Here is a 13,265-nt window from a genome sequence, read left to right on the forward strand (position 1 = left end):
AAGCACCATGGGAGAAGAGCCTACCAACTACCAACATCGTGAGACTGTAACACAAGCTAATGAAATCACGGAGCCCAATACCCTACACCCACCACAATGCAATGCTGATGTGACCCTGTACTGCACCCGAGAGCCACATCTGACCCAGGGAAAGGCTGTGACAGGATCGAACACATTCTGCTGTCATGGAGGTGGGTACGTCATTTGAGGCTGGCATAGAGGCTGGAAAAAAAGTTTGTAAAGTGGGTTTTTTTTGGTGGGAGGGGGTTAGTGACCACTGGGGGAGTCCGGGGAGGTCATCCCCGATTCCCTCCAGTGGTCATCTGGGCAGTTGGGGCACTTTTTTGGGACTTGTTCTTGAGAAAAAAGGGTCCAAAAAAAGTGACCCAAATTCGCGGTAAAAACGCCTTTTTTTTCGATTATCAGCTAAAGACGCCCATCTCTCCTTGGCCGATAACCACGCCCCAGTTCCACCTCCACCATGCCTCCGACACACCCCCGTCAATTTTATTCATTTCTGCGACGGAGTGCAGTTGGAAACGCCCAAAATCGGCTTTCGATTATATCGATTTGGGCGCCTTTGCGAGATAAACGTCTATCTCGCGATTTAGGTCGCACTATAGGCATTTTTCTCTTTCGAAAATAAGCAGGATAATATATAGCATCTTGTGAAGAAGCACATTGAAAAAATTTATTTCAAAAGAAAGAAGAGCATGCCATTAATCATAGGACAGAAAGCAAGAGAGAATACATAGGAAACAGGGAGAAACACAAGCAAGGAGAACTATTGGGTAAGGAGAGAAGGGAAAGACAGGCATGACATCTCAAAGTAGTGGACTCCTTAGACAATATACATATATATCCACCAACTCTTTGGAAAGGGAACATTTTACTCTGTAGTTATCATCATTATCCCTCTGGACTTCAATGTGATCGATTTCTTAAATATTAAGGGGCTGTTCCTGCCTGGATAAATTTTATTTATTTATTTTATTTTATATAACACGGTTTACAGACCACACTACCCTATATTCTAGGTGGTTTACAAAAATAACCTATACAATTTATTTAAACAAAAACAACATCTTCAATACAAAACAGTAAAAAACAAAGAGTTAAAACTAGTAGTTCCCAATCAACGGGCATCGGCCATCAATAATTATCCTGAGAGAAATAATAAGTCATAAGCAGTTTTCTAGATTGCAAATAGTTCTCAACGTTTCTTAATTCAATTGGCAACTCATTCCATAAGCAGGAATCTTCAATATAAAAAGTTTTAGATCTAATATCTTCCAATCTGACCTGTTTATAAGAAGGAACAATCAATAACAGTTTATCAGCAGATCTAAGAAGCCATAGTGGACAATAAACACCGAAGCTAAAGGGGTAGGTATCTCGCCCTTTATTTGGGTACTGCCAAAGAGGTGGGAAAATGTGGGATACAAATGTAGTAAATAAAATAACTCTGTAAATCACTCAAAGCTTAAACTGAATTCTCCACTTTACTGGTAGCCAGTGTAATTCACACAAAATCAGAGAAATATGGGCGTTTAGAAACCCCTGAAATTAATCTAGCTGATGCATTCTGAGCTAACTGCAAAGGTTTCAACAGATAAAGAAATAAACCCAACAGTAACAAATTGCAGTAAGCAAATACAGGCATCACAAGTGACTGCACCACTGTCGTAAAATTCAAACTAGAAAGTAGGTCCTGCAATCTGCGCAACATTTTCAACTTGAAAAAAAATCTCACTGGGTTTTCACCAGATTTTCAGTAGCATTTACCCATATAGTGCTGCTGAAAATCCAGTCTGATTGCCTCCATACTATCTGGGTATGCTGGGGTACTCTGGGGGTGAAGCCAAGGCAAAGCTGGAAGTGATCCAGGTACCACTGATTCAGCTGTCCAGATAGCAACCCGGCTCCTGCACTGAATATTGGCAGTACCCAAATAACTTCTGGTCGTTACTAAATACCTGGATGCTCAACTCCGGTATCTAACTATGGCTTTTCACTAAGTATCCAGGCAGAGAAAAAGTCACAGCAGTCAGTACCTAAAAAACACTGATGGCTGCAAGTTTAATACTGTATGTGGAGGGGTATTTTCAATATGACATCTAAATCTGATTTTGGACGTTTTGCAGAAAATGTCTAAAAATCCAGTAGTGAACAAAGCTATTTTCAAACCAGAAAATGTCCTTTTATTTTGAAAATGGCCATTTGCTAGATGTTTTTGGGCTCAGTGTGTCCATCTTTCAGGACCATTTAAAAAAAAGTCCAAGGGAAATACGCATAAAAACAAGCTATTGGGATGTACGGGGTGGGGGTGGGGGAGGCCAGTATTCAGTAAACTGGCCAAATAGACATCCCAGCAGAGAAGCAGGGCACCCTAGGGGGCACCGTAGTGGACTTGACATAAAAGGTCCCAGGTACACATCTCACCATTACCTCCTTATATTGTATGGGGAGATTTTCAAGACCCACCAAAAACCTACTCAACTGTACACCATTGCAATAGCCTTTACGGCTGTATCACCTATATGTAGGTACAGTAGGTTTTTGGTGAGTATTGGAGGGCTCACACATTCCACCAGAACTGTACCAGTTAGAATGGGATATGAGCCTGGGTCCCCTTCTCTACAGTCTACTGCACCAACCACTAGGCTACTCCAGGGGCCTGCTTGCAGCTCTAATAGGCCTGGACATAAATCTGAAGCTGCCAAAGAGACTGGTACTTACTGTTTTTTTTTTCACATCTTTGGGGGTGGGAGAGGGCCAGTGACCACTGGGGGAGTAAGAAAAATCATGTCTTAATCCCTCCAGTGGTCATCTGGTCATTTAGGACACATTTTTGTGATTTAATGGTGATTGAAACAGGACTAGACCAAAATGTCTACATTTTAGCCCTGGACATTTTTGCTTTGTTCCATTATGGCAGAAAAATGTCCAAGTTTTGGGAATGCCAAAATCCCACCCTCATCATGTCCCTAATACACCTCTTGTGATTTGTAGACACTGCAGAGAAAAACTTCTCAAATCTGAGTTTTGGAAATCGTGATTTGGATGTTTTAGGGAGTTAAACGTCCAAATGCCACTTTATGCCATTTCTGAGATGTTTTTCTTTTTTTAAAATGAGCCCCTAAATCTCATTCATTAGAGACTCACTGGGTTTCGAGGGACAAGCCTTGCAGAACACTAGCCCCTAGGCCATTAAACTCTTCTGAATCAGATTTAGCTTTTGGAAGTCATAATTTAAAATAACCTCCAAGAGAAGCTGAATGAAAAGAGATGATACCATTGCAATTTGGAGACTCCGTTGACCTTCCTCTTGTTCTGACTTTCTTTAGCGTTCCGAATGTGAGAAGCTACTGACGATGTCGGCATTTGATGACTGCAAGACCCATCTGAACCTAGAACTCTACATCAAGGCCTGCATGCAAGATATGTGCTCCTGCAAGAAAACTCAGGACTCCTTCTGCATATGTAGTACCATTTCTGAGTACTCTCGCCAGTGCTCTCATGCCGGTGGTCGGCCACAAAACTGGAGAACAGAAAACTTCTGTCGTAAGTTTGGGTATGGGAGAAGGGATGGCAAAGGATAGCTCCAATATTCTATCTCCAAGATTGTTTGCTACTGTTTAATTCTACTATAAGCATTCTACAAGTATTCAGAGTTAAAATAGCTGAAAACAAAGGACATAAAGGGGGACCATTATCAACGTGGACTACCATTAAGACTAATATTTTACTGTTAACCCCACTTATTATTAACTGGGTCTCATTGTATGAAATGGTATCTGTGCTAAAATAACACATTAGTGGCAGAATAAGACATCAACAGTAACCCACATTGTTAACTTTTCCTCATAATATATGAGTAAAAATTAGGAGAGCAAAATAAAATTCTAGCGGAAAAACAAGAACCGTAAGAAAAATGTCATTCAGGAACCAAAGGACTGAAGGAGTACATAATCAGATTAATCAAATAAAATATCAGAAACTGGAAAGTAAAACAAAATTCAAAGCAGCAGGCATCAAAGTATCATTCAAACCCCTCCCCCCCCCCACAACAAAAATAAGGAGCTGTAATTGCACACGTCTTTTGAGCGTGCGCCAGGCCATTTTTTACTGTGTCCTGGAAAAAGGGCCCTTTTTTAAGGGGCCGGAAATGGACGTGTGGCAAAATAAAAACCAGTGCACGTCCATTTTCGGCCTGAGACCTTACCGCCACCCATTAACTTAGTAGTAAGGTCTCATACTCTACTAGGGCGGTAGGCATGCAGCATGCACCCACTGTCATTTACTGCTGGGTAAGAACCACGTGGTAGAAAATAGAAAATATTTTGTACTGCGTGCTTTCTGTGTGCACCAAATTCAGAATTACCACCTGGGGCACGTGGTAGCCAGGCGGTAATGCCGATTTGAGGCACGCTGGACGCACATAGGCCCTTACATGCCTTAGTAAAAGGGTCCCTTAGTGACTTGTCCCAATCACAAAGGGTTCTTTTACTAAGCTGTGCTAAAAGTGGCTTTAGTATGCCCTCAAGCAGGTTTTTCCTGTGCACTAAGGCCATTTTTTCCACAGCGCGAAAATAAATGATTTCCTATTTTATCTATTAGTGGCCATGTGCTAATCTTGCCATTAGTGAGTGGCCACTGAAAAGAATTACTGCAGGAGTGTGTACCAGCACCTATGTTATAGGTGGTAAGGGCTCATGCAGTAATTCTCCTCTAACCAGTTAGCATATGGTAATGCAGACACGCTACCTGATTAGCACAGTAATGCTGCCTCTCAACCCTGCAGACACACCTCTCCAACAAAAATGAAAAAAATATTTTTTTAGCGCATGGTTAGTGCATGCAGATTTGGAATTTTACCACGGGATGCCTGAGTGCGTCCTGTGGTTAGCCATTTTAAGTTGTGGTAAGCATGTGCTAGCGCTTACCACAGCTTAGAAAAAAAACTCCAAAGAGAATTGATGGATTGGATCCTGGCTTCCCAGGTTCTCAACCCACTGTTCTAACCACTCTTTTTATTACTAAGTGGGGATATTCAACAGCGCTTAACAGGACAGTACTGCTGAATATCCCCAGACACCACCCAAGAAAAAAGTGGACAGGTCAGAGGCGGTACTGGGGTGGTATTGGGGAAGAGCCGGGGGTTAAACAGGTGCCAGTACTTGCATAGTTAACGGGTGAATACGTTCACCTACTTAGCTATGCAGACCTTGGCACTGAATATCAGTTGGGACCTGCATTACTATTTTTGTGTTTAAAAGCCCTCCTGATCTACTCCTGACCTCCCAGGTAGCCCTCTCCCTCCTATTCCCTCCCCCCCAGCCTGTGAGCATTAACACCCCTCCCCTCCCCCCTGAATGAGCCCCCTAACCCCCCCTGAGGTCTAGGTAGGCCCCCTCGGGCCTACGTGTTTCCCTGATAGTCCTAGTGGGGTTGTTGGGGGCAGGAGAAGTGAAGCCCCCTCACTTCTGCCCCTTGCAGCTGCACTTATGAGAAATCACAGCAGTCATTTTGCAAGGGCAGCCACAAAGGGGCAGGAGAGAGGGGGCTTCACTCCTGTCCCCAACAACCACACTAGGACCATCAGGGAGACAGGTAGGCCCAAGGGGGCCTACCTAGACCTGGAGGGAGTTGAGGGAGGGGGTTTGTTTGGAAGGAGAGGAAATGCATTGATGCTCATGGGCTTGGGAGGAGAGAGTAGGAAGGAGGCTATTTGGGAGCCCTGGAGTGGGATTGGGAGGGCTTTTAAACTCAAAAATAGTTATGTGGGTCCCAGCCAATATTCAGCCAGGGCCTACATAACTTTCTTATGCATTCCCTGGCTGAATATCGGCCAGGACCCGCATAAGTTCTGGTGGCCAAGGACATGGCCCAGCAATGAATATCCAAAGCTAATCTAGCCAGCAGAAGTCAATGTTTAAAAGAACACTTACCATTGCCGACTGAATATCAGCTGGATATTGTCTGTTATTTAGTGCTTATATATAGAAAGTATACACATAAGTAGGGCATTTAAGCATACCATTATATTCAATGGCACTAACTAAACATGTAGTACCACTGAATATAATTAAAATTATTTGCTAGATGTGTTAAAAATGTACTATATTAGGATCACAGGAAACAAAAATAACATGGACAGTCTTGCAGGGCCAATTTTAATGGGGGGGGGGGGTATACAAGTAGCATTACAATGCACCCCTGTGACAAAGCTGAGTGATGCCACTGAGACAGAGCATCAGGATGTCTGGCTGCTGGGCCCGCTCCTTAGTTTCTGCCCTGGGTCCAGTTTATTTACCCTCTGAACTGGTGCTGATGTATTGGGGGCATTCCTTGTGGCTGGTGCATGATCTTATTTCCCCAGGAAGTAAAGTAGTGCATCAGAATCTCTTTCCCCTACTGCCCAGAAGGGTTTGCTGTCATTTGGCAGAAGACTGAGGGATTCCACAGATCACAAAGAACATGCAATAGTCCTTTTTTTGTCTGTGTTGATTGGATTGCTTCTGAATTCTATTTTTCCTAGTTATAAAGCAGTACAGAATAATTCAGAAAAAGACAGGAATATCTCTTTAAATATTGGTGGGTATCTGGAGAAGGTGCAATGTAGTTATTTTAATATTAAAAGTATTAACAATAATATTAATAATAATAAATCAGGATTTATATAGCACATACCAGACATGCAGAACTGTACAAAGACACATATGAGACAGTTCCTGCCCCTTGGAGCTTAAGAGCTTATGATCTAGTTAGGACAGAGAGACAAGGAAGTAATAACAAGGTTTAAGTTAACAAGGAGACCGTGAAAGATTTAAGCAAGGAACTCTAATAGAAAACATGAAATACCCATACTATATTATATGTCTGCTGCCTCAGAGTGTTCTCAGGTGGCTTAACAGGAAGTTTTTGTTCCTTGGCTTAATAAATCTATTATACTAGGTTGAGTTACACTTGTGGCTTTTCTATGGCATTCTCTTTCTGACATTCTAAGTTGGTGACCTCTGCTTTCCCTCTGAATTCTAGCAGATTGGTACCTCGTTAGAGTACAAGCTGCTAAAATGTTCCAGGACTCCGTATGCAACCCATAGCAATCTACGGGAAGTGCCACTGCCTGACAAAGAGCTTCCAATAGCTATTCAATGTTCTGAACAGAAATCTGAACTCTTTGGCAGTGTACACTGTGTATCATGACTCAACGAGTCAGCCCTTCAGTATAAGATCTGTATTTTACCATATCGATATTATTAACTTCATCACTGAAATGGTTATTGTCAAAACTGATTTGGAGAAAGCTTTATGGGAAGGTGAACAAAGAAGGAAAGGAGAGAGACAAATACTCTTTGCAGTCTGAAACATGGATTCTGAGATGGGGACAGCTATGGTCCTAGAGCAGAGCTTCTCAAGCCAGTCCTGAAATATCCCGTAACCAGTTTGGTTTTCCAGATAATCCACAATGAGTATACAGGGATAGATTTGCATGCACAGAAGCAATACATGCAGCTCTATCTCATGTGCATTCAAAATTGGACTTAGACATCATATCAAAAAGTCCCCTCCACGGATGTCCAACTTTAAGCCTCAAAGGGTGCAAATCAGTTGAATTTTCAGGATATCATTAATGAATTTGCATGAGACAGATCTGCATACAATTTTAACTCGTCTCATAATTGAATCATTGAATCAGCAAGGATTTCTGCATTTCAGCAAAGCAATGTCCCACAAACATGGTGTACTTGGAAAGTGGCTCTCCATGCATGAACACCTGCTCCCATCTGGATATCCGCCGACTCTGTGAAGAGCATCATATGGATGGCTGCTTCTGCCCTGAAGGTAGGCCCTGATCTCAAGTATAACAAGCTTAGGGCAGTCATGCAAACCCAAAGGCATCTTAACCATTAGGTAGACTAGGCAGTTGTCTAGGGTGGCAGTTTCTAGGGAGTTTCAAAAAGCAGAAACAACCAGACATCGTGCCTTCTTTTTCCTCTCTCCCCATATCTGGAATTCTTTGCCTCTTTCCCTTTGTAGCGAACTGTCCCTTAAAAACTTTAAGGTAAATCTGAAAACCTGGCGCTTTTGAAGGTCAGAATTAGTCGGAAATTGCTGCCAGTTGATTAGGTGAACCAACCCTTGTCTTACCTGTGTGATTTATACTTTCCTTTATTATCCGTCTTCTTTGCTGTGTGCTTTATACTTTCTTCAGCATGAATGCATTAAATTTTTCTTTGTGTGACTGGATTTTTCCGCTGTTTTCTTCTGAGTGATTATATATCTTTTCTGTCAAAAATTTCTTTATGTTTTAGTCATGTATATGTACACTGCTCTATTCTGCCCAGGCAGCTAGAGCAGCCTAGCAAATCTAATAAAGTATAAGTATAAAGCGAAACAGTTACACAAACTCAAAGAACCATCAGTGTATAGGTGCATACCTTTGCCTGCAAAGAGGGTGAGAAGTTTTCAAATAGTCCATTTACCTGGGTAGATGGGTTTGGTAATTATGTGAGTGGATATGAGACAACACTGACCACACTAGACTTATGGTTCTTATTATTCCATTGAGTTCTCCAAGAAAATCAAAACTAGAAACCTACGCATATTTTAAATAGAGAAGCCTGTTATGACATGGTATCAGGAGGTAACCTTAGCAAGACCACACTACTTTTATCCTTACTTGGCTTCTTTTCTCCATCTTCTACTTAAGTCTGATCATGTATTCTGTGTCTTCTCAATCTTTCTCAGACTACAGTACCCCAAACAGCCCTGTTCAAATCTTTTCTACTTGTAGAGCACAGGTAGGCAATAGAGATGGGCAGCCTATACATTTTTGTTTCGTTTCTCATGTCGCTTGCAGCATTGTTCCTTTTGTTTTGTTTTGATTAGTTTTACTTTTCATTTCAACACCAATGTTGCTAAGAGTGTGCACTCTTTCAAAATAATATGGTCTCTTTGTAAAGAGTATGCACTCTTTTCCAATGGTTTGTAAATGCACGACGGTTTGTGTATACGTCATGGTTCACACATGAGTGCACTATTAGGAAAGCGTGTGCAGCCTTTCTGAATTATGTTTGATTTATTCTTCTTATTGTACACTGCCTTGAGTGAATTCCTTCAAAATGGTGGTAAATAAATCTTAATAAATAAATAAATAAATGTGACATGTCAGGCGAATCATGTTCTGTGTATCCATGTGAAAAGAGTCGCCACTGAGGTTCTTGAAGTCATATCTGTGGTGCAATCATTTTGAGCATTCATATTTCCCATGCCATTACACAGGATAACCCATCCCTAGCAGGCAATGCTAGCCTTCAAATGCCACAAATCAGTTTAGTTTCAAGATATCCCTACTGAATATGCATTCTCTGCCTTCACTGTGGCACTTGAGGCCCAGTGTTTCCTATCTCTTCGAAAGCTAATCAGGAAATGTATTAAGTTATGTCCAATAAAAAGGTATCATCTTATTTTCTTTTCCATGTTTTATTTTGTTTGATTTCTATTGATTACCTATCTCTGCAGAAAAGCTTGCTATTCCTCTTTCCAACTGTCCGCCCAGACCTTTGGGCTCCTTCTGCATGTGTAACATTGGTGTGGCAGATACTGTACAGGGTACTGGAGGATCAGCAGTAGTCAGTAAGGGTTGGGTTCTGTGTTTTCCAGGGACTGTGCTTGATGACCTCACCGGGGCTGGCTGTGTGCCAGTGAGCAAGTGTCACTGCAAACTACATGGAAAGCTGTACTCACCAGGACAAAAGATAAGCACTGAATGCGAGGACTGGTAAGGAATGAGGGCAGTGATAAAAATCCTGTTAGGTATCCCTGGAAAAGTCACAAATTTCATAGTGTTTTAAAAAAATTCGATATGGTTATTGACTAGTTTATATTTGTAAAAGGACTGCAGTAAGAGTAGGTATGTACATTTGTGACTGACAGGTGAAAAATAATTGTAAATACTTTCAAGAAGTTCCCAGGGCTGCTTTTAGGGTAAAGTAAGAAGGTTGATCACCATGGGCCCTGTGTTAGAAGAAGCACTGCCAGCTGGGGGGGAGGGGGAGGGGTAATACTCATTCTGAAAGGAGAGAAAAGAGCAAAAGAACACATGAACCAGGGGCAGAAGATATACCACCTCTTATTTCATGCCAATTTGGAGGTAGTAGATACAGTTTACACATACTTAACTCCCCACTAAACCACCACAAAGGTGGGAATAGGTGCTCGACTGGAGAAAGGCATCATGAAGGTTTCTCACTCCACAGCCAGCCTCACTCCTTCACTTAGCTTGCATGTCTGTGGGTGCTAGATAAAGAGCACATTGAGACTTCAAAATGAGATCCTGGTATATATTTCTGCCTGTTCCCTACCTTCAAAACCCCACTTCCCAGCAGGAGGATTGTGAAAGAACTTTTCAGGGGGGGGGGGGGGGTGAATTCTGTAATTTGTCACCTCCAGTTAATATGTACTGATACCACATGCTGTACACCAATTCTATAATGACATCTTTGCACCAAGATGCCGTTATAGAATACTTGTTTAGACCTGAATTGGCACATCTAAATTTAGGTGTGACCCTGTACGCCAGATCAATGGCTGGCATAAATGGGTGTGCTTAATTACGACATGTGTAACTTATAGTACATTGGAGACTGCTGATACCTCTTCCTTGCTCCAGTCACATGTATGCCTCCCTTGTAGTTACACGCTACATACATAACTGCCTATTTTGGTGCCTCTGGGGCATATAAATGGTGTGTAAGTATAGAGGGCAACCAAAACCGCTTTTTTCAGTTTTGGCTGAAACTGAATCTGTGACTGAATTTCATCATTCAGTTTCAGCTAAAGCCAAAGCCGAAAATGAAACCAGTCATCCCTAATCAGCGCTACAACCTGCTGCCCCTAATCAGCACTATGATCCCGTTCTTCCTTCCTGCCCCCCCCCCCCCAAACAGGAGCAGCAGTCTCGATTCTAGATCCCACCACCTGTAGACCATGCTGACTCCATTGTCAACATGGCTTTTATGACCTCATGCAGCAATATCATGGCAGCCATTTTGACAATGGAACCAGCATGGACAGGAGCAACTGGGAATAGCTCATGTTTCAACTGCACCACTGGACTACCAACAATTGTAAGATAGGCCCAAGGAGGCCTACAGATGGATGGATGGATAGGTGGGTGGGTGGCTACTTCTGTCCGAGGAGGAGTCGGGGCTGGTCCTGTTTGAAGGGCACATCAATGTTTCAGTTTCAGCTGAATACACACTGGCGTTTTCATCTAAAACTGAAACAGGATTGAATTATGGATTTGGCAAGTAGCACCAAAATCAAAAATGAAATTAGTTGGCCTCTAGCACCAAGTTATAGAATTGTCCTTCACATTTGTGAAGAGGTTGTACACTGAGTTCACACCTAGGGAGTCCAAGGTCCAAGGCAAATCTACACAAGTAGGGCCCATAAGAGGTCAAAAACTGGGGCACCCCTCCCCACACTCTCATACCTGAGGTTCTCAACCAGGTGAATACTGAAATGTCTACCAGCTGGCATTCGGGAGGATAGGGTATGCAACTTTACTTGGGACGTTATACATGTAAACAGCAGTACTTAAAAGTTGAAGTTCCACATTTTGCAACTTTCATGTGTAAGTACCGGCAAATACATGTGCAAATGCTGGTCTTTGTAAAATTACTCGTACAAGAGAAGCCAATTAAGAAGCAAAGTCTGAAACATCTGACTCATTCCTCGAAACACTGGGTCTAAATCAAGCCATTAGCTCACCTTACATTTGATTCAGAGGATGAATATAATCATATAAATGATGATGAGGATGATTTTTGAAACATACGTATTTTAAAATGCCACACCATGCTCCCTTGGAATCTGTACATGCTGTGGACATAAACATGTCAGTAATGACTTCCAAAAATCACTACTTACAAGCGCATGTCCATTTAGATCTGTAAAGTAGCTTTTTACACTTGAAAATGCCACCAAACCATTCTAAAATGACTTCCTCCATTTCAAGTATTAACACTGTGGGGATAAGATGTATTCTGATTTTAATTCCAAGGGGACTCTATGTTGTGGTAGTCCTGCATTTCTTTTCATACATGTTTACAAAACAACTGATCTACAGCTTGGGAACTGTAGCAGTAACCATTATTCTACAAGCTAACCTACTCTTTGCTGAAAGCCATGAAACCCAGCTCTGATTTGTGTTGCTCTGCTTTCACAGTGTGTGTAATTCTGGAAAGTGGGTGTGCAAGGACCTGCCCTGTCCTGGCACCTGCTCAGTAGAAGGAGGAGCTCATTTCACTTCCTTCGATGGCAAGAAATACACCTTCCATGGGGACTGCTACTATGTGTTTTCCAAGGTACTGTGACCCCAATATCCTAAGAAGAATGCATGGCTCTTGCAATATACATCCCTGTCATAAAATATCCCACCAGCTTTGTCACAGCTCTAAAGCAAATAATCCTTACATAGTCCAGAATCTTTGCCTACATTCTGACCTCAAGAGCTCAATCTGCTCATTAAATTAATCAACTGCCAAACCACTACAGACAGCCGGCACTGATAGCTACCATAGGTTGCTCTATTTTCACTCAGGCTGTTGGACTCTATAGAAGGAGAATGTCTGATTGTGATAACAAATCTGATCTTTTTTTGTTTTTCCATTGTTTCAGGGACTTGCGAATGACTCCCATGTAGTGATCGGAGAGCTGGCCCCCTGCGGCACCACGGAGAGAGAGACTTGTCTCAAGACAGTGGTGTTATTAACAGATAGCAGGAGCAATGTAAGCACCAGTTCAGAATACTTGATGGAGCTCTGGGTGCATGCACTACCATTGTTGGGTATTTCTGACAAACGTTGCGTACACTTCAACAGAAAAGGAGAGAGAGAGAGTGTGAGGCACAGATAGATACATAGAGAGAGCTATGTACTTCTACAAAGGGATCCACAGCTCCTTGTTTCACCGCTGATTCACTGAACAGTGCCATTCTGTATCACTGTTGCTGAAATCATAAGTGATGTGACATGTTTCTTGTATACCGCCAACACCCACTTATCAGTGGTTCAAAGCAGTTAACAAAAACTATGCTATAAGCCTAAAAAAAATAACATACAAATTAAGAAATAAACTGTTTAAACAAAAAAAGTCCTCAAATTCTTCTGAAACAAAAAAATAACTAAAGGAACTTTGAAGTTCAATAGGAAATGAAAGCCAGAACTGAGGAACTTGATAGCAAAAACATTTCT

General features: G+C 42.0%; 1 protein-coding gene across 1 annotated transcript in view; it reads left to right on the plus strand.

Moving 5' to 3' along the window:
* MUC2 (mucin 2, oligomeric mucus/gel-forming) overlaps positions 1–13,265 on the plus strand; it is a 222,657-nt gene that overhangs the window by 35,544 nt on the left and 173,848 nt on the right. Inside the window, 5 exon segments of the mRNA XM_030202464.1 lie at positions 3,348–3,564; positions 7,723–7,848; positions 9,670–9,787; positions 12,239–12,377; positions 12,691–12,801. Coding sequence (XP_030058324.1) covers positions 3,348–3,564; positions 7,723–7,848; positions 9,670–9,787; positions 12,239–12,377; positions 12,691–12,801 — 711 coding nt within the window.

The sequence above is a fragment of the Microcaecilia unicolor genome, chromosome 4 (assembly GCF_901765095.1).
Source record: "Microcaecilia unicolor chromosome 4, aMicUni1.1, whole genome shotgun sequence".
Lineage (NCBI taxonomy): Eukaryota > Metazoa > Chordata > Amphibia > Gymnophiona > Siphonopidae > Microcaecilia > Microcaecilia unicolor.